The sequence below is a fragment of the Ambystoma mexicanum genome, chromosome 6p (genome assembly GCF_040938575.1).
Source record: "Ambystoma mexicanum isolate Mex_15411 chromosome 6p, UKY_AmexF1_1, whole genome shotgun sequence".
NCBI classification, from domain to species: Eukaryota; Metazoa; Chordata; class Amphibia; order Caudata; family Ambystomatidae; genus Ambystoma; species Ambystoma mexicanum.
The window spans coordinates 106377604-106400024 of NC_090935.1; the positions used below are offsets into that span (position 1 = coordinate 106377604).

General features: G+C 45.6%; 1 protein-coding gene across 4 annotated transcripts in view; it reads right to left on the reverse strand.

Annotated features, from left to right (window-relative positions):
* RUSC2 (RUN and SH3 domain containing 2) overlaps positions 1 to 22421 on the reverse strand; it is a 377627-nt gene that overhangs the window by 144831 nt on the left and 210375 nt on the right. For all 4 annotated transcript variants that reach the window (XM_069626791.1, XM_069626793.1, XM_069626790.1 and 1 more), the window contains exon 2: positions 15921 to 17988. In XM_069626791.1, the coding sequence (XP_069482892.1) occupies positions 15921 to 17880 (1960 nt within the window). In that variant the 5' untranslated portion in view covers positions 17881 to 17988. The remainder of the gene's footprint in view (positions 1 to 15920; positions 17989 to 22421) is intronic.

Here is a 22421-nt window from a genome sequence, read left to right on the forward strand (position 1 = left end):
ACTTTACAACATAATCGAAAAAATCAACAAAAAGACAATTCAGATTCTAAACTGCTTTTCCGCTTAATGACTTTCCCTCCCATTCTGAAGAGCGGCGGTTCTTAAAACGGACCCATTTTGATTGACAGACAGGAGTGTTTTTACTGGTTATACTGTGCATTGCAGATCTGGACTGCGCTACCAAAACAAGTGTGTCAGATGGATGAAGTCTAGGAAGTGAATTGTGGTCAGCCAAGTAACTTTTATAGTGAGCTTCACATGTCACTGTGTACCCACTGGCACGAGCTTGCCCACGGTGTCCCTGGGAATGGCATTTGGGAAGATTCTTGTTTCTTAGACGTCATAGGCCAGGACGCTCTTATTGACTCTTGTATTGGAAAGGTGATCTCCTGACTCATTAAAGAGAATCTCCTAGTTTTTGATACCTTTCTGTGCACTGCACGCTGTAGTAGGCCTGGGGCTTAGAGAGTGCCTTGTCCTATTTAAACACAACTTAGCAGCGTTTTGGGACAATCTCCAAATAAAGAAACCTTAATGCAGTGATATTCAAACTTTTTTAAGTTGACTCCCACCTTGAGAACATATATTTCTGCTGGTCCACCCATATGCAATTCCTGTTTATATTTTCTAGTCAAATCTATCCCTATAGTCATTGTGCTCTCTTTTAGAAGAGCCCTGCGCCCCACTACCCTGGACACCCCTTGGAGCCCCCCATGGGAGCCAGCCCCACTGTTTGAAGACCACTGCCTTAATGGGATGGAAACAGCCTGAAAATACTTTCTTAAATTAATATATGCTTCTTGAAATAATCATAATAGTAATGTGGACGCAGCCGCAATGCAAACACGTGGATGCATGTTTCAGTCTTTATATGAAACACGTGCTTCTGCAGCTCAGTGCATGTGATTGCATAATATGTCAAATCAAATAAATGGCGCCCATGAATAAGATCGAAAACACCCCAGGCAACCCCACGATGCGCTATGCTCGACATCTATGTATATGCTTATTTAACTTCACAGGGAAAGTCAAGCTTGGCTCCAGACTGTGCTACTGCATAGGGAAAGTCAGGCTTGGCCATAGACTGTGATAATGTACAGGGAACGCCAGGCTTTGCACCAGACTGTGATACTGCACAGGGAAAGTCAGGCTTGGCCATAGACTGTGATAATGTACAGGGAACGCCAGGCTTTGCACCAGACTGTGATACTGCACAGGGAAAGTCAGGCTTGGCCATAGACTGATACTGCACAGGGAAAGTCAGGCTTGGCCATAGACTGATACTGCACAGGGAAAGTCAGGCTTGGCTCCAGAATGTGATACTGCACAGGGAAAGTCAGGCTTAGCTACAGACTGTGATAATACACGGGGAAAGCCAGGCTTGGCACCAGACTGTGATACTGCACAGGGAAAGCCAGGCTTGGCACCAGACTGTGATACTGCACAGGGAAAGTCAGGCTTGGCCATAGACTGTGATAATGTACAGGGTCGCCAGGCTTTGCACCAGACTGTGATACTGCACAGGGAAAGTCAGGCTTGGCCATAGACTGATACTGCACAGGGAAAGTCAGGCTTGGCCATAGACTGATACTGCACAGGGAAAGTCAGGCTTGGCTCCAGAATGTGATACTGCATAGGGAAAGTCAGGTTTAGCTACAGACTGTGATAATACACGGGGAAAGCCAGGCTTGGCACCAGACTGTGATACTGCACAGGGAAAGTCAGGTTTGGCCATAGACTGATACTGCACAGGAAAAGCCAGGCTTGGCAGCAGACTGTTATACTGCACAGAGAAAGTCAGGCTTGGCTCCAGTTTGTAATACTGCACAGGGAAAGTCAGGCTTGGTCATAGACTGATACTGTACAGGGAAAGTCAAGCTTTGTTCCAGACTGTGATAATGGACAGGGAAAGTCAGGCTTGGCTCCAGACTGTGATATGCACATGGAAAGTCAGGCTTGGCTCCAGACTGTGATACTGCACAGGGAAAGTCAGGATTGAGACTGTGATATAGGACCGGGAAAGTCAGGTTGGCTCCAGACTGTGATACTGCACAGGGAAACCCAGGCCTGGCTCCAGACTGTGATATTGCACAGGGAAAGCTAGGCTTGGCACCAGACCTTGATACTGCCCAGGGAAAGTCAGGCTTGGCTCCAGACTGTGATACCGCGCAGGGAACGTCAGGCCTGAGACTGTGATACAGGACTGGGAAAGTCAGGTTTGGCTCCAGACTCTGATACTGCACAGGGAAAGTCAGGCTTGGCTCCAGACTGGGATGCAGGCCAGGGAAAGCCAGGCTTGGCTCCAGATTGTAGTAGTGCACTGGGAAAGGCGGGCTTGGCTCCAGACAGTGATAATGCACTGGGAAAGTCAGGCTTGGCTCCAGGCTGTGATACTGCACAGGGAAAGCCAAGCCTGGCTCCAGACTAGGAAACTGCCCAGGGAAAGTCAGGCCTGGCTCCAAACTGGGATATGCACATGGAAAGTCAGGATTGGCTCCAGACTGTGATACTGCACAGGGAAAGTCAGGATTGAGACTGTGATACAGGACCGGGAAAGCCATGGCTTGGCTCTAGACTGTAGTAGTGCACTGGGAAAGGTGGGCTTGGCTCCAGACTGTGATAATGCACAGGGAAAGTCAGGCTTGGCTCCAGGTTGTGATACTGCACATGGAAAGTCAGGCTTGGCTACAGACTGTGATACTGCACAAGGAAAGTCAGGCTTCAGACTGTGAAACAGGACAGGGAAAGTCAGGCTTGGCTCCAGACTGTGACACTTCACAGGGAAAGTGAAGCTTGGCTCCAGACTGGAATGCTGGCCAGGGAAAGTTAGGCTTGGCTCCAGTCTGTGATACTGCACAGGGAAAGGCATGATTGGCTCCAGACTGTGATACTGCACAGAGAAAGTCAGGATTGAGACTGTGATACAGGACAGGGAAAGTAATGCTTGGCTCAATACTGTGATACTGCACAGGAAAGTCAGGCTTGGCTCCAGACTGAGATATAGGACAGGGAAATCTAGGCTTGACTCTGAACTGTAATATGCACAGGGAAAGTCAGTCTTGGCTCCAGACTGTGATACTGCACAGAGAAAGTCAGGCCTGAGACTGTGATACAGGACAGGGAAAGTCAGGCTTGGCTCCAGACTGTGACACTTCACAGGGAAAGTCAGGCTTGGCTCCAGACTGGGATACTGCACAGGGAAAGTCAGGCTTGGCTCCAGAGTGTGATACTGCACAGGGATAGGCAGGCTTGGCTCCAGACTGTAATACTGCACAGGGAAAGTCAGGCTTGGGACTGTGATACAGGACAGGGAAAGTCAGGCTTGGCTCCACACTGTGATATGGCACAGGGAAAATCAGGCTTGGCTCCAGCCTTTGATAATGCACAGGGAAAGTCAGACCTGGCTCCAGACGGTGATAATGCACAGGAAAAGGCAGACTTGGCTCCAGGCTGTGATAATGCACAGGGAAAGTCAGGCTTGGCTCCAGACTGTGATACTGCACAGGAAATGTCAGGTTTGACTCCAGACTGTGCTACTGCACAGGGAAAGTCAGGCTTGGCTATAGACTGTGATAATGCACACAGAAAGTCAGTCTTGGCTCCAGACTGTGATACTGCACGGGAAAGTCAGGCCTGGCTCCAGACTGTGATAAGGAACAGAGAAATTCAGGCTTAGCTCCAGACTGTGATACTGCACAGGAATCAGCAGGAATCCCCAGGAGGACCCAGGGCCCGACCCCCTGCTCAGATAGCAGATAAGCATGCACCAACATGTGTTTACTCCCTCTGTCCCCACAGGCCATCCCCATCCCGTATGGTCCACCCGTGATGTTCCCTTGTGCCCCCACCATTCTCACACACGTGTTTCCTGTTTTGCTTGATTCTTCTATCCTGCTCCCCCTTGCCTCCCTCCAGCCTACTTCTGCAGGAGTCTGTCGCGATACAATCTGGTTTCACCATCACCGTCTTGTGGCCAATGCTTAATTTGACTTTTATGGACTTCATTGATTCACGGTGCATCACCCTTTCTCAACTCTCATGCTGGACTTCCTCTGCATCTTGTACTCATGGTGGCCCTGAATCATGCCGTTCCAATCTTCATCTTGTATCCTGGCTTGCAACATTATGTGTTACTACTGACTTCTGCAATTGTATTCACTCTCCCCTCTTGCTTCTACACTCCTTTTGACTGCTTACTCTCTGTTATCTCCTCCTCTCCCTTCTCCCTTTTTCCTATCTCCTCCCCTCCTCCCCTCCTCCCCTTACTTTGTTATATGCACTTACTCTATAAGAATTGTCCCTGGACCTAGTATGATAGCAACCTCGTCTGTCTCCTTTCCTTCTCCCTGTACTTGTCCCCCCCTCACTCTCCAGCATACAAGTCGAATCGTTCACTTTTTTGTAGACCATCAACATTTCTTTAGTCAGGTGTATATTAGGACGGAATCTAAAATACTGAGCCTGGTACCAGACCAAGGAAAAAGTCTCAAATATCTTGGTAGGCAACCATGCGCCTTACATTGATTCCATGGTCCACATGGCAGGAGACAGCCATTTTTGTCTGCTATTGTGCGAATCCAGTCTTGTTGCCAGAGTTTTTGGGGGGAATTTTTCAGGATTAGTCAGCAACAATTCCTGGTTTGCACCTCGGGATTCCAATATCGCCCAGCAACAGATCACCCATTGCCCCAGACAGTCTAGGTCATACTTGTCCATAACTGCATTTAGGATTAAGAAAGGGGGGGCTGGAACGGACATCATGCATTTACGAAACAACGCCAATGCCTTCCATACTGTTCTTGTATACATCGACATCAAACCCAACTCGTACCTGATCACCAATGTCACAATCAGATTTGGTAACCTCATGATCCTCCTCCAGTTACTGACCTCCAAGGAAGCCCATACTTCAGCTTGGGTGAATAAAAACCCCTCTGCCCCATAGATCAAAGGAGGGATGACTTTTGATTCATTAAAGGTCAGCATCAGTATTATTGAAAATTTGCCAAACCTTCTATTAATCGAAATTCCCTGGGATGTCAACGTTTTGGCTTTCTCCTTAAGGGCCCCCCCTCGAGGACCCTCATCAATCCTCCTATTAATATGACTACACAAAAAAGTTGTTGCCTGGAATTTTGTTAGGGGGACCCTTTCCAGATACCATTTAAAGGCCAGACTTTTTCTTTTGTTTCCTGTCCCAAATAGAGTCAGGGCAAGTGGGCAGCCCTTTTTCAGACCCTGCTGCATATAAATGGGTCTCGTCAAGAGGCTCTGCGCACTGAGCCTAATTTGCACATTAGTGGCTGAATACAACAATCTAATCGCTGCAAGATGATCACCAGGACATTTCTATGCCTCCATCGTAGTCCATGGTAGCTGTCAGTCTATGCTATCAAAGGCCTTTTTAAGGTTTAAATAGGCCATATAGATGTTCACACCATTATTAAAAGCCCTGCCTTTTGCGATATTTAGCAAGAAAAGATTCAGATCAGTTCCCACCTCTTTTGTAAACCCCATTTGACGGGGATCATATCTCTTGGTATTAGAGATCCATTTTTGTAAGTGGCCCAGCAACAACCCTCCAAATAGTATGCCCAATACGTCAAGGAGGGCGATTGGGCGATAATTGGATGAGTCAGCCCGATAGCCGCTCTTATGTATGGGCATAATGATTGCAGAGCGATATGGATCCGGGATTGTCTCTAACTTTACTACCTGATTAACCAGGAGGCAAATAAAAGACACCCACTCCTTTGGTGCTGCTATAATCATCGGATTAGTTAGGCCATCGGGCCGCGGAGCTCCCGAAGGACTCGCTTTTTTAATTAACATCTCCAAATCCAATTTGTCAAAGGAAATTGACCAACCCCTTTGATTTTCTACCACTGGGTGATATTGCACCATTCCCCTTTTGGCAAAAAGTTTCTCATAATAATTAACCCAATTAGTTTCAGTTACCATATTTGTCAAAGATACCCGCGGGTTGCTGGTCTCATTTAACAATTGCCAAGTGGATCTGGTATCTTTTTTCTTCAAAGTGAACACCATCGCTGCAGCGTCTTGCTGCCACAAAGATACCTCATAAGAGGCCAACCAGTTTGTAAACCTTTGGTTCCTATTCCTCACCAAAAGACGAACATGATCATTTCTGAATCGCCCAAGTATCCTGATCTCTTTGTGTAGCATTTTTTTCTCAGTAAGAACTCTTTCATCGAAAATGTGGTTATACTTTGTCCTAATAGTTTGATCTTTTTTCCTTTAATAGTGAACTCCAAGAGAAAGGGTACATAATCTATAACCTCCTCCCGTTCCATCTGTTTGGCAAAGTTTTCGCATAGAACTCCGATATCTTGAGGCTTCAACCGTACTCGGTTTCCACCCTTAGGAGCTTCTATGCTACACAGCCATTTTTCCTCCCGCTTCTCATCAAATCGTCTCCATGTCAGCCTCAAAAGAGCATGCTCGCTCTTCTTTTTCGAGGTTACTAATAGGGATGTTTTATCATTAATGAGCGGTGCTGATACGAATACATAAAGCAAAATGGAAGATTATAGGCCATTAGTCCTGGTTGTTCCCTGCGGTCGATTCCACTCACATTGCCCATTCAACATTAACAATTCTCTTTCTCTCATTAGCTCAAGCCAGGCTAGAGCTTGCACCTGGCTCCTTCACTTGCAACCCTCACCCTCTTTAATGATCAGACTCTTGTGAGACATACATGGACAGTGAAGGTCAGCCCCTATAGACATAATTTGCACATTGTAGGTACTACAGCATTTATCGATAACATCAATAATCGCCTGCAGAAAAACATTTGTCATAATCCCCATTGGGTTCCAGTAAATATTAATGATGAGGCCCCACGTCAATTGTTGTGATGTTGCCTCCTTCAACTTGAAACAAGCCAGACATTAACAAGCCAGCCGACGGGCGACCTCTAAGTCCTCATAAAGCTAGATTAATATAAGAGCAATAGCCATCGTAGAGTGTGGACTTTGCAAGCCAGGTTTTTTGTAAACAAATAATGTCCGTAGTTTCATATCTACATCTCTAGATAGACGAGAAAAGCCTCTAGTACGCCAGAACCCAAATGTCCACAATCGTTCTCTTTGTTATTTATCGGACGAGATCACTTCCCTCCCCTCGTGCCGTGGGCTACCTGCTCCGATGTTCTCCATTTGGCACTCTTATCCTTGGTCGATCGCATGCCCATGTTAGCACAATTAAAAGTCACCTTTAAGGGGCTTTCAAGCTTTTTCAAAAAGGACCCCCCAACTTGGGTTTCTGATGAGTGATAACGTTCCTTTTCCCCTCTTTAAGGTGTGGGAAACCACCAAACTTAGTTGTTTCCTCAACCAACCCTTTGGCATCCTGACATGATGTCCTTTAGAGTCCGGTAAATTTGCCAGGCTTTGTTTTACATCCATTCCACTCACCTCAAATCCCAGTGGCAACAGTAAATGGGCCATCCGCATGGGAGAAGATCTCACCCCCTTTGCTGAAAGATGCAGAAACACTTGGTCCATTTCAGTTTCTTTCACAATTCAACTATTTTGATATCGTCTGAATTAAGAACATGTAACAAAGGAATGTGATGTAACAGTTTCATTACATTTGACTGGTTGAGGATCAGCCCATCATTCAAAGGTAATATACGCTCCAATCCTAGCTTGAGAATCTCCTTCGACCGAATATACTGCTTTTAAAATAACATATCATAGAATTTGATACCATGTCACAATGCAGCATGCCACTGAAGGTCAAATAGGATGGGAGTAAGCGGTAAACCCTCTTGGATATGAAATGTATTTTTTGCTCCCACAAGAACTACCTCTGTTTTGCTAGGATTAAGTTGGAGCGCATTATGGAGCATTCACGCTTCCACTTCAAAAACATAGTGGGTGAAGGACCCGTAGTCAGAGGTACAATCTGATAAATGAATGTAGATGTGTGCGTCTTCTGCATATGCATGATGGTCGAGATTGCATTTCTTAAAGTGATCTCATGTATTAATTGAATAATAAAGGAGTAAAGGGCAGTCCCTGTGGGATTCCACATAACACAACATTTTTGAAGATACATGAGGTCCCAATTTCACCCGCTGTGTTCAATTTGAAAGAAATGAGGGGAACCAGTTGGATGCTGGTTTTGACATTCCAAGCAAGCTGTCTAGCCGCTGAATTTCAATGATCTGTCCGACTGTATCAAAAGGGACAGTCGTATCCACCATACCTAATAAAGGGAAACAACGCTCGTCGACAGACTTCAAAATATCTTCCCAGACTGCTAGAAGTGCTGTTTCAGTTCCATGTTGCAGACGGAAGCCGTACTGCAGGGGACCCCGAATGGAATTGGATTCAACAAAATTCTGAAGCTGTTGGACTACTACTTTCTCTGATATTTTCAGGAAGCACATTAGTCCTAAAACCAGTCTAGAATTACATGGACTCAGGGGATCTAAAGACGCTTTCTAAAATTGAACTGAAATCACAGCTTTGACTAAAGATGCATTAATCTGAATTCTGATAGAATTGATTTGCCTGTGAGAAAGATCTTTCCGCCAGGCTGGTAAAGGGTGCTCCGAGCGAACCAATAGTCACAAGTGTATTAATATAACCAACACTTCTTGGGAAGTGATTGGATGAAATGCAGAACTACAGGGAGATTGGTCAGATACAAAAGGGACTGTCTGTGAGCCATGTGGGATGCTACAATGGTGTCCTTCATGGTTTCCTGAATTGAACTTTTTTTTCTGTCTTCTACTTTTGAGACGAAGACACTGTTTGCGACAGTGCATTGCTCTACAGATGCAGGACTATCTTGGATCATGGCCCTGGATGTTAAAATATGAGACATGATTTGAAATAATTGTCTTGGGGATATTATCAGCTCCAAGTATTTGTTCTTCTAGGAAATCGTTTTGCTGAAAAGATGGAGACTTAGTAGTTATTTTTTTAAAGAGAATTTAGTGATAGCTCAGACGGCTGTTTCTTCCACCTGCTTTTAGCTCGTAGGACAGAGGATTTAAGAGCCATGAGATTGGCCTGAAATGAGGCCTGAAATTAGGCCTCTCCCGCCTAGTCCCGTCTTCATTCTTTTGTTGTCCTGTCTATATGTAAGCGTTCTGATGCCCGCGGGCTATAGCGCTATATAAACAAATAAATAAATAAAATAAATAAAAAATGAAGGTGAAGATTTCTCTTGCTGTGCATTTGTAGGTGGGAGAGGCAGCCTTGTAGCATAGACATCACCAAGAAGAAGCTTGACCAATTCATTGGGGTAAACTTGACAAGAGGAGTTAGGGCAAAGAAACACCCCCCCAAGATCAGCCCTTGGGGCAGGTGAAACAAGATCAAATCTCAAGTAAATTGGAATTATGAAGGGTGGGGCTGCGCATCTCCCCGCCCACGTGAAATGCGATCTGTGCTAAAGGCCCTTTAAAATTAGGTTTGCAAAGTCTAGAGACATGTGAATTCCTGGCTTGATACAGTCCTTTGTTTCTTATAAGGCATTCAACCTCGACCTCTCCCTTGTCCTAGTGCTTTGAACTCTCAGCAAATTGAATCACGTGTATTCTGCTGCAATGCCTGGCCCTCTTTCTAGCCTCAATATGGTCTCCATGGTGACTAAGAGACTAGTGAATCTTTCACAAGGATTTCCAACCAGGCTCCATAAGATCCCTGGAATCAAACAACATTTCACACAGCGTAGACTAAATGCCTGATTCTAGCTGTTGTGCATTTGCCCGGGATTTATAACATGGCCCCATTCTTTTTGCCATGCACGCGCAGTCGCGCCTTAGCCACCCTCATTCTATGGGGCACAGAATCGGCAAAATGTATTAGACTGTGCCAGCAAAATCCGCGCCAACTGCGAGGATTTTCATCAGAGATATGAAGGAGTTGCCATTACCACACCACTGCAACAATGGCGATCACCACTGCAACAATGGCGATCACCACTGCAACAATGGTGATCACTGTTGCAACAATGGTGATCACCATTGCAGCAACAATGGCGGTCAGCAATGCAGATCACCAGTGTCGGCAGATCTCTACAGATTCACCTCGTGCCTTTGGATATCATTCTGTTACACAATTTTAATCTTTACATTATATACACACAATCGCATTACTGATTATAAAAAACAACTCCTGTTGTGATCTTCTGACCCTATAAACAATTGATCGGAACCTACAGTTGTAATTCCTATTGGTGTAGTCACATTTGAAACGCTTACTTTGTAAAATAAAATTCCCTATTCGGTAAACCGACTAGCCCTAGCCGGGTTATGGAATCAAATTTCCTAATTAAGTACCTGTTCCGATCAAATTAAATTAATGGGGTTGGGGGACACATTGCGGTCGTGCCTTTAGTTGTAGCTCCCCATAGTGCATTGGGGGTCATAGGCGGCCTTCTGTACTCTCTTTACACCACGGCCCCTAGCGCTGTGAAGATTGCTCAGTAGGCCTTTGAAGTTGCTCCAGTGCTTCTTCTGCAGTAGGTCAGAGTGCACCCATACTCCTGCAGGCCGCTCTTCAGCCTCACCTGCTCCAACACACCCTCACATACCTCCATGAAACTTAATATGATCCTTCCCTCTACCATTCCATAAAACTCTCCCAACCTCTCATCAACACCCATAAGGTCTACTCCTGTGCACCCGACCCAGCAGAGATTCACAAAACAGAGCATCCCAGAGCCACCAACAGACCAACATTCATCTCCTAAAGGACCCTCACCTACATCACAACAAATATCCAACATACCCTCTGCAGACCCTGCTAGAGCCCCCCAAAGACCCCAGAACCACCACCAACAAAAATCATCACATACCATTGCTCCCAACGTATCCCCTCATCAGATCCTGAAATTGCTCCCAGAAAACCCACACCCTTTGCCAAACGTCCTCTAAACCCCACATAAACTCTCCCTTAGCTTCCTCTTTCTGCCTCTGGCTGCTTCTACTCTTGGTTCCGCTCCTGCTTTCTTTGTAGCTTGTGTGTGATTACATAAGTGCTGCACAGTCCACCCATATGTAAAAACACACCATGTTTCCTCCTTCCTTCGCTCGCGCCCCCTCTCGTGACACTCAAGGATGCTTTGCTGGTGTAAGATCTATGATAAGCACTGAGCGTTGGTTCTATGCGTTTTTCCAGAAAAAAATGTTTTCTTCAGTGTGTATTTATCACAGTTTGTGTACTGATTTATTTTACCGCAAAATGCGAGGGAAAAACATCCGGCCCACGTCCTTCATCCCCACCCTTTTCCAATTACATATTTGTTTAGTTGTAATTTTTCTATATAGCGAACATGGCTAACAAGAGCATCAGAGCGCTATACAATGAAACCATATACAAGATGTAACATTCACAATAACAAACAGCAAGCACATGATACACTATATAAAATGGGTACATTACCTATCCAAAAATGAATTTCCTCAAAATAAGCACACTCTAAAACCACAATTAAATCCCATTAAACAATTCCTAAAACCTCAAAGATACTGCAAACCCTTTCCCAGACCAGAGACTGGTTTACCACACAGTACCCCAAACCTCTTGATCCCAGAGTCAAACCTTTAACCTCTTTCTAAATTTCTAATAATGTCAAGCCGAGTTCTTTTGGTCGGGCATTCCATCATTTTACAGCAGAGCCTGAAAAAGGCCTACTCATTGTACAGGTGGGTTTAAAGCTTGACAACTCAAGCTGAAGAGGCTCGCGACCGCGCGGCCCTCTCAGAGCTCCTGAGATGTGCAATTTCCTAAATCGATACTCAGGAGATGGAAAATATAGTGTTTTACCAAGAATACAAATCAGCTTGAACTTAATCCTGTACTCTCACGTCACCCAATGCAGATTCTTGAGAAGGGGGTGGTGTGTCAAATGTCCTTGACACACAGATTAAACGAGCAGCTGCATTAAAAACGCAAGTGTCGCCTTAGGGAGCCCTACTAACAAAGAAGTTCCGGTGTCTATCCCCGAGGGAACTAATGAGGAGCGGGAATGAGGCATCGGAATAAAAGGCTTCACTGATTTTAGGGAAAGCAAATAGAAATGAGTTGATTTCACCAGTAAATTAATCTGAGGCCCTCACCCAAACAACCCCCTGAATTTTGCAGCAGAAATTAGGACAAATAATTGTGGTAAAAAAATAATCTGTGACGATATTTCATCGGTAAAAAGATTGAATAACGCTATGATAGAATTAATAGTTGTGTGGTGTAGCAGTAACACTCCTGCTCACCTAAGGGTTATTTTTCATAATCTTTTTTGAGTATGCTTCAATGCTGTGCATGTCCAACTCCAGGCTTCGAGAGCCGGATCCATGCCAGGTTTCCAGGATACCCCTCATTAATATTCATGAGATAAATTTGCATTCAATTATTCTAAATGCATGCCAATTTTTCTTCATGAATATTAATGAGGGATAGCCACTAGGCAGTCAAAATGTCGCCCTCGCCAATGATCTCCTAATATGTTTTTAATTTTCTGCACCGCTTTATTTTGCTCTGTTGTCGCAGGGCCCCTAAAAGGAGTGGGGCCCATAGGCCGGTGCCCACTTGGCCTCATGGATAATCCGACACAGAGAATTCCAGCCCTCGAAACCAGGATTGGACAATCCACACTGCATAGCACAAGCTTGTTTCTACCTCATTGGTATCTTCTTGAACAGGTCTCTGTGTGGTTCCAAATGTGGCTGTAGTTTACACCGACAGCGGAATCTGTGCTTAAACCATCCACAGGCCTAGACGATATCCCAGCTCCACTCCACCCTGCCGGTGGCCAGGGAGTAGGGCAGCACATGATGACTGTGAAGATCGGATCAGAGTGAGCTCTGCGCATGTGCAGTGATGCCCAACCACCACAGTCATTGAATCAGTGCACTGTGATGGCCAATACCCTCATGTGCAACCCTCACCCACATCTCTAGACCCTATCACATGGCGGTTAGAATCACTCATCCCAGGCCCGTTGATAAAGTGTGCCTGGTTAAACATTCTAAACAATAGTTGTATAACCTCGGGGTTCCACAGAACCCTAAGGGTTTTGTCTCTGACTCCCAACACGTGTCTAACTTGTGCCAAGGTTTGAGATGGTTGCAGCATGGCTTTTTATGTGTGCAATTTCTAAGAAATGAAACTGTAACTGTGCATTATGTGTAATACACCGCTAACTGTGCATTATGTGTACACCTGTTTGAAGACTGAGGGTTCTCTTGCATTGTGTTCAAGCTATGACGGGTGGGCATCAGGCCCAATTTACCATTAGGGACTGGTGTCTATACCGTATTTTAATAGGGCAAGGCAAACAGGCGTTAATAATGTCCCTTACTACTTTACAAACCCTTGCTCATGCCTAGTTTAGAAACCTGTGTTTAACACATGGAAACATATATGAAACAAGCATTGGCAATGCCAACAGTTTGGGCTTTTGCGTAGGCATTGGAAAAGCACTTGCCAGGCACAGCCGTAGTGGTGTTAACTGACCATTCATGGCAGCAGGCGCAAATGGTGCGATTACCTGGGCATCTAATGGTAGTGTCTGGCAAATGTCTTGTACTTCTACACAAGCCAAAACTGTTGTCTTGCCCAATGCATATTTTCAAGTGATGGAAGGACATGCATAGTGAAGAACATGCATAGTGCTTATAAAATGAGTGGCTGGAGGCAGACCTGGTTAAGATATTTTTATTACGCTAGCAGCGTATTTAAAATTCCAATGAAGTCATTAACTCTCAGAAGACTGCTTTTGAAAAAACACTGCCAGGCACTTAGAGTGCACATTTTGTTGGGAAGGCTTGATTCAAATGAGCTCAAGGAGTAACCATGAAAAGTTGTTTTGGGCAACGAGAGGCAGCAACTGGGTGGGAATGGCCATAGGGTTTAGCATGGCCATTGGCAGTCAATAGGTGGGAAAATCCCCAAGAAAACACCAACATGCTGTGTGTCCCTCCTCATATGCCGTTTCTCCCTGTCTGTACTCTAATGCAATAGTTACGCAAGTGACACCAAATAAACTAAAAGGATAGCAGTGAATGGGAAATGGTTGGAAGATTGGCCATGAAATGACAGGAACACACCTGGCCTTGGATTGTAACGGAGGTCCAGCGTTGCAACGAGACACTGAATCAGTGGGCGTTGTTGTCTTCATTGGGACAGAGACTAAAAGAAGTTTTGTCACCCCTCTAAAACTCTACAAATTCTTCATATCAGCAATTATCAGGAAACAGGTTCAACCACAAAGAAACAAGGAAGAAACTCAGCCTTTCCACTTATTTTTGCAGGAAAGAGGGGGAATTACTGTAATAGTTGCAGCTTGTGCATAACACTATGGCGTTATTAACCCGTTTCACGGGCTATACCAGGGGTAATGGCCCGGCAGCCTGAGTTAAAGGCCCTGATCGGGAGTATCGACCTGCGTTTCTAGCCTCCTGATTGGCCGGCTCCCGACCACAATACGTTTCCTGCAAAGTAAATGCTTGTAGCCACCATATTTATTTGCAGGTTGGGATAGTGTTTTCTTAAGAAACAGAGGAAGGGCTGATTAGGAATTACTATGCTGATTAAACAGCAAGCAGTAACTAATATTTCACGTCCTAGTTTGAAACATGACTAGCAACAGTTGCAAGTGGTTATATTTTATTTGACTGAGGGCCAGCACTGGCTGGTTGCCCAGATGCTGACAACTAGAAGACAGATCGTCCTGGCAGACCTGATTACATTGTCAGCAATGTCACCGTGAAAGTGAGTGGATGCCAGCTTTGCTGCATGGGCACAAGGCACTCGACCAGAGTCAATGTGTTCAGTGAAATTGGTATTTTCGGCCAAACTTTTGGATCAAAGAGATGTACATACGAAGTGCCATGAGCAGGGCTCGAGGCTGGCTTGAGGATTGCCTTCGACTGTCTGTCTACATCCTTGGCAGCAGGATGAAATGGGCCATATTTATTTATTTATTGTTTTTTATAACGCGCTTAATACCGATACGAGTTTGGTTTCTAAGTGCGGATCCAGGATTTGAACCTCTGTTGCTCAGCGTAGTCTTGCTGTCAAGACCAGCACGATGCCCCTGTCCATACTGGTTTTCGTTGCTGTAAAGGTGGCTGTGTTGGGTTTCGGGACCCATAACAGCCAGGCTGGAAGCACAGTGTTTCGTTGGTTGTGTGGCTCTGGAGACTAATGCATATGCCATAGGGACGTGTGTTTGATCTCATTGTCACAGATTCGAATCCTAGAAGGACCATTCAGCCTCTCGTCTTTCTTTTTTTTTTTCCAAAGTTGTATTTATTCATTTTACATTTTACGTAAACAATGAAACAAAACACAATATTATAAATGTACTGAATAATACTTATTCAAATGCAGCATAATAGCCTCATTTTAAAAAGAGCAATAGAGAAAGATAGAAATCCAGATTAACAAAACAGCAAAAGAAAGAAGAGGAGAGAGAAAGAGAAAAGACAAAGAAAAGAAAAAAAATAATAAATAAATAAATAAATAAATGCCAAACCGAGAAAAAATAACCCTAGAATGCGAATAAATAACTAAGCATAAAAATCGTTAAACACGTCCCAAATCCTTTCATATGTATTGAGTTGGTCCTTGGCGTTAAAGGATACTGTCCCTAGACAGAAGGGACAAACTCTGCAACCAATCATCAACATTGGGGGAAGGGTTGAGTTCGAGAAAAAGGGTATCATTGAGTTGGCTTAGAATAAACATCTGCTATTTCAGTGCCAAGATGCCAGAGGGCGATCATCTGCTCAAATTTGCTCAAATTTGCCAGATACATATAAGGAATATACGCCGAGGCGCAGCCCCAAGAAGATCAAGCACGTTCAATCATATATCCACATGCATGTCCTAAAACACCAGCATGCAAGGCTTTGATCTTAATGTGTGCTCCCCGCTTACCGTCTGCTTTGGCACGGCCATCCCTGTTAGTGCGGCCCAGCCCCGAGGTCCCCGAATCCAGCAACTCAAGATGGAAGACGTGTTCGGATCCAGCGTTCCCAGGGAACGAATCATCGCTGGAGCCGGAGCCATTGCTGGAACTGGCCCTCTGACCTTCTCCGTAGCCGGGATCACTGTCGCAGTCCTCACAGCTCCGGTCCAGGCAGTGGATGAAAGGCATGGCGGGCAGGCTCCGGCTGTGGTGCTCTCCATCGTCGGCAAAGACAAGACGGTCCTTCTGAAATTCCGGTATGGGAGAGAACTCTAGGGAAGAATCTCCACTCATTCTGTTTGGTGGGCTGAAACTGGCCTTTTTCCTAGTTTTGGCAAGTTCAGCAAAAGAAGTCACTCGCCTAGTAGTGGAGCTGCGTGTGGACAGGGCTTGGCTGTCGCTCAGTTTGACTGGGCAACTCATCATCCGCTCTAGCGATGCCAGTCTAACCGGGGGACTGCGGTCCAGACTGCGGTCATAGCTGCGAGAGCGTTGCCTCCCAGTGTTTGGGTTGGGAGGTGACACATTGACATAGACTTGACCCTCAATGGCATTCTCCACGCGTTCTCTGTGGGACCGCTCTCTGAAACGCTCACTGTGGTTCTTCTCCTGGTTTTGTTCCGGCCTCCTGAATAAGTAGTACTCTGTGGGTTGTACGGGACTGCCTTTGGTGGGATCCTCAGAGCAGCTCGTGATGGAGGACCCTGCTGGACTAGGAGACGACTGAGAGGACAAGTCACACGTTACTAATTTGTAGTAGTTCTGTGTGGCCACCACTAACCTGGCCTGACTCTGGAAGCAAGACGTGAGATCTGAGCTTTCGGAAGGGCATGGCATTGGATCGCAGTGAAGGTGGTATGAGTTGCAGTTCGCATCAAATAAAGGCGACGACGGACGGTGACATCCGCAAGCCTTCTCCGAACTTTCCGGGGGATGTGACTCACATGACATTTTAGATTCAGCAGGTGATGAGTGCAGATCAAGATAAAAGGCCCCTGTGTCCGAATGGCTGCAGAAGGAAGAGTCGCAAGACAGGTTGCCAGAATTCATGTTGGACCGCGTGTGGCCATTCATTTTGTTGTAGAGCGCGCTAAAGTTCACCAGGACGCCATCAGAGCTGTTGCAGGAAGAGTCGCTGATGTAGCCCATCTGCTGGTCCATGATCTCCGATTGGCTTGACATGCTGTAGCACCGGCAGTGCTGGAGCTCGGAGCTGGAGCAGCTGCAGGTCCGACTGTGTAGGATCTCTTGGTTCCTCATCGACTCGTCCGAGCTGTTGTTCCAATCCTGGTCGCCACAGTCCAGGGAGAAGATGGAGGCTCCTTCGTGGTGGCAACTGTATTCGTCCATATCCATGAAGTCGTGAGCCAGTTGGCCTTGGTTGACATTGTTCCTCCTTTGGTAGCTATCAGCCAGGAGTTTGGCCTCTTGCCCATCCACCAGCCCAGACCTGTTGGGCACGTTCCAAGGTTTGACAATGGTGCCCGTCTCATGGAGGTGAAAGGGCGAGAGATTGAGATCATTCGCCTGCAATGCTGGCCGGCTAACCACAGCATTGTGGAGATGAAATGATGCCTGGCCCACGGCGTCACTGTTCTCACCTTCGTCTTCATTATCACCAAGGAGGAAGGGGTTGTGTCGCCTGTTGACCACAGGCCCTTTGAGCGCTCTTGCTTGGTTGACTGCCTCCTCGGAGGGACCGGCACATGGGTCAAAGGCCTGAACAAGGCTGCTGTACAAGAGAGAGTCTGTTTGCGAGAGGTGGCGCTCCGGTAGAGAGGTTGTCCTGGTGATCCCAAGGTCCCGCTGGCAGAAAGGGTTGGTTCTCTTGCTGGAGCTGCAACATTGCCGGTCTGGCACCTGGCAGTGCACCAGGGGGATGTGGTGGACAATCAGAGTCTCCCCAGTAAGCTTTGGTGGGCTGGCCATTGCGCCGGCCTGTGTTTAGGGCATCAGCCAAGCTGTATACTGTACGTGGAAGGGTTGGGGTGCGCACCAGACGCTGGCCAATCACATTTCATAGTGGAGATCAGATATCTGCACATAAAAGAAAAATAAACACTGTTAGTTTAGAACCATTACCTTTCTATAGAGAGAAGCAATTGCTTAAGACATTTACAAAACAAGTTTTGCTCTGGGTAGTTGCGCTAGTCCAATTTGTTAGCCAATTGCAATCAACACAGATATTCAAATGAGCTTGATAAGCTGTAATTTAATTCGTATATGTCACAGAAATCTTCCATTTCAGCCTACGCGTGTTTTGACAAACTGTGTCTTTCTCAAGGCAAGGTAGGATCTCGGTAGCGGCCTAATTAATGCGGCTGCAAAGTCCTGTATTACACTGGGTCATGGTCAAATCAGATACAGGCAATCAGGTCATATGACATTAAGCAGTGGAAGAGCATAAGTAGTCATATATCCAGTGCACTGTGGCTGAGTCTGATATATATCCCTGTTGGGAAAAAGCCAGGAACGGAATCTATAGGCTTAAGATATGTAGGCTGCACTCATTCTTTGCACTTGATTACGATGTTGGAGTAGAAGATTGTCCAACTCCAGGCCTCGAGGGCCGGATCCATGTCAAGTTTTCAGGATGTCCCTCATTAATATTCGTGAGATAGATTTGCATAAAATGATTCTAAAAGTTTGCACATGTTTCCTCATAAATATTAATGAGGGATATCATGAAAACCCATCAGGATTCCGGCCCTCAAGGACAACCCTTAGGCTGGCATTGCTAAATCCATAGATTGTGGACACTATTCCTGTTAGGAGCCTATGCATCAGGATTGTAGCCCTGATGTTATGCTGTTACCCTGTGTTTTCACTGTGTGTATCCAACTCACCAGCATAGTCCTATCTCTACACCAATGCGGTCAGAGGGAAATGCAGCCATCATCCCGTAAAATATCCTTCTCCTATCTGCTTCATCGCTGTATGCAATTCCTGTTGCTGCTCTATGCATCCTCTCAGCTTCCACCTGACTAATATTTCTGCTTTCAGCAGAAAAAGGTCTGGTACCCCCATCACCTGAGGGACGAGCCTAGGCTTTTTAAAACCATGTTCAGAGCTGCTTGTGAAGGGGCTCTTAAGAGCTCAGTTCCTGAGGCCCACACAGGGATTCAAGGTTGGTAGCCCATAAGATTGCTTCTCCATTACATCGCCTCTCTGATAGAGGCCTACCGCAATATAGTGATAATGGCAGTACAGCGGCTTGTTTGCAATTGTTCTGTGCACGTGCAGTGATCGTCGCCTTTTCTATGTTTTCTTTCTTGGCCAAAAACGTCCAATTATTGAACATCTGTGTAGCTAGCAAAAGGGTTGCAAAATGCTCGAAAAACAGTCACCCTATCCCCCCCACATACACATACCCACGTGTCCGCGCTAACACACATATGGCGGCCCTGAATCAGGCCTAGAAAAGTAGGTGCACGCTCAACTAGCCCTCGAGGAAATCCCCCAATAATGCAATTAAAGCTTTGATTTGATGAAAGTTTGAAACACATAATATTAATAAATATTAAATGTATGTACTTGAGATGGAACAACTCTACTGACATATTTTCTGCTCAGATCACATGGCATGCAAACATCAAAAAAGCAAGTATGAAGTATGAATAACAAAAGCAAATATTAAATAAACGTAGCAGCAAGTGGAACAATGGTTATAGAAATCAAATGCATGTAGTAGTTTACTGCTGTTTTTTGTTACATCACATTAGCCAGAGCAATGGCAATAGCAGATGACTACAAACACAAAGACACTTGCCCTGTTAACCAATCCACAGTTGTCCTGATTAATAATGGGTTCAGTGAGTGGGTTAATTTAGTGGTACAAGCAAAAAACCTGCGGCTGTGTGATTAAAAGGTGGTCACGTGAGGAAATACAGCACAGTGTTCAATGGGCGAAGTTTCTCGCGAAAGTGTACATTTCTGTTGAAAAAAATGAGCATGTCGTCTATGACATTCTATAAACATTTCCGGTGTTACAGTAAGGCTGATCTCATCTCAAGCATTAACTTTAGGCCATTAATGCAGAGGGCTGGAGTGCCAGCAGCAGAAAGGGGGCTGCTTTAATCTGACCATGCCCTACACTGCTTCTCCCACCGCAGAGTGATTTTCGTATTGTTACTTTCCGTGGCCTTCATCATTTGCCTGCTGGCCTTTTATCTGACTACATCACGCCTGGCTGCTTCCCAGTGGCGTACCGAGCAGGGATTAAGGAGGGAGGGGCAAAACGCCCCCCAGAAGCCCTTCTGAGAGCCTCACCAGGTCATTTGTCAGTGGGACACCTCTCCCATTTGGCACCTCAATGAGAGTGCCCAACAGGAAAGAAGTCCTGCTGGCAGGACAATGTGTACTGAGCAGTTCCTGCTCAGCACGCTCATTGTGCTGGCTGCAGGACACCTCACTCTTTCCGAACGGGAGAGGTGTCCTGCTGCCAGGACAATGCAGCAGCTGAGGTGCGCTCAAGTTGCTCTGTGTCAACAGATTCAATGTGAGCCATTAGGCACTGGTGTGGGGGGGGGGGGGGCGGTAGCAGGGACTTTTGTCCCTATCAAAATGGGAATGGGAGGGAGTGATCAGAAGTGAGAAGGGTGCATAATGCTGCAGGCTTTAAGAAATAATGACTATGGCTTTAAAACCCAAGCAGGATTTGTTAGGCTGGCATTAATCTGCATGATGCCATTGTGACTTTGCATGCAGGGTGGGGAGAATAAAACTAAAGCCATGCTCGTGTTGCTCAACATATTTCTATGACAATGTATGTAGTGTATAGTTTACTATGAAAGTCGTTTATTATGTAATGTGGTTTGCTTCCAAGACATTGCTATAAATGAAGTATTATTTAAGCACATGAGATGCAAAGCAAAACCTTAATAAATATCTATATCAACTAAACCTGGTAAGGCGTGCTCAGTTGCTTAAATTGTCCACATCCCGGTTTCACCATTTGACCAAAGTGTGTGATCTTGGGCAAACCATTTCATCGCACTGTGTCTTATCTGCAACTCTGTAAGTGATTCACTTCACTTCATAACTTATGTTAATATATCATGCTGTTGTTTAAAAAGGCCTAGTGACTATAGAGTTGTTCCATATATAACAATAGTGCAGTTTAGTTATTTTGCACCACAATGTTGTTTGCCACTTGGTTTACTTATGGCAACTTATTCTAAAGTCACTTCCATGGTGCCTCTAAGTATCAAAGACTGATGATGTCCTTGTGATGCCCTTTTCTGTGAAGTCATTTCTCTTGGTGCAGATTAGGAGGTGTCCATGTATTTTGCTCCAGAGCACCTGGACAGAGCTCTAATAGTTGAGTTTCCTGCATCTGTAATGATTCTACAGTTTTATTTTTTTTGTTATGTGTTAATATGGCATCTGCCACTAATGTTACCAGAAAAGTAAATTGGGGCAGGGTGGGCAATAACGCAGCGCGAATGAGACTATATGGAATTGCGCTCACTCCATTTGGGCAGAAAAGTAGCAGGACTTTTTTGTGGCTCTCCTCCCCAGCCCACCCCCCACCACTCATGCAATGCTGGCTACTCCCCTGCTGCTTTCAATGCAGTTAGTTGACCTGTGATAATATATCTCCATACATAACTCCTGAGCTTTGACCTTCTGGGATTGTGAGGAGAGCATAAGGCCAGGGATACTACATGTATTACTGTCCTAGATATGCTCTCCCAGGCAGATGTTTGTGAAATACAGTAATAGGCATATTGACCAATTTGACTGTCAACCACAGAAAGGTATCCATTAGCAATGGGACATCCAAAAGCAACACCACCCCTGACATTATATGAGAAATCCACCTCTAACATTATTAGAGAAGGACTCTACCCACTACATCACCCCTGACATTATTGGAGAAATCCACCTCTAACTTTATTAGAGAAGGACTCTACCAGCGCCATCACTCCTGACATTATTGGAGAAATCCACCTCTAGTATTATTAGAGAAGGACTCTACCAGCAACACCACCCTGACATTATTGGAGAAATCCCACTCTAGTATTATTAGAGAAGGACTCTACCAGCAACACCACCCTGACATTATTGGAGGAATCCACCTCTAACTTTATTAGAGAAGGACTCTACCAGCTACACCACCCTGACTCTACCGGCTACCCCGCCCTGACTCTACCGGCTACACCACCCTGACATATTGGAGAATCCACCTCTAGTATTATTAGAGAAGGACTCTACCAGCAACACCACCCCTGACATTATTGGAGAATCCACCTCTAGTATTATTAGAGAAGGACTCTACCAGCAACATCACCCTGACATTATTGGAGAAATCCTCCTCTAACTTTATTAGAGAAGGACTCTACCAGCTACACCGCCCTGACTCTACCGGCTACACCACCCTGACATTATTGGAGAAATCCACCTCTAACTTTATTAGAGAAGGACTCTACCAGCTACACCACCCTGACTCTATCGGCTACCCCACCCTG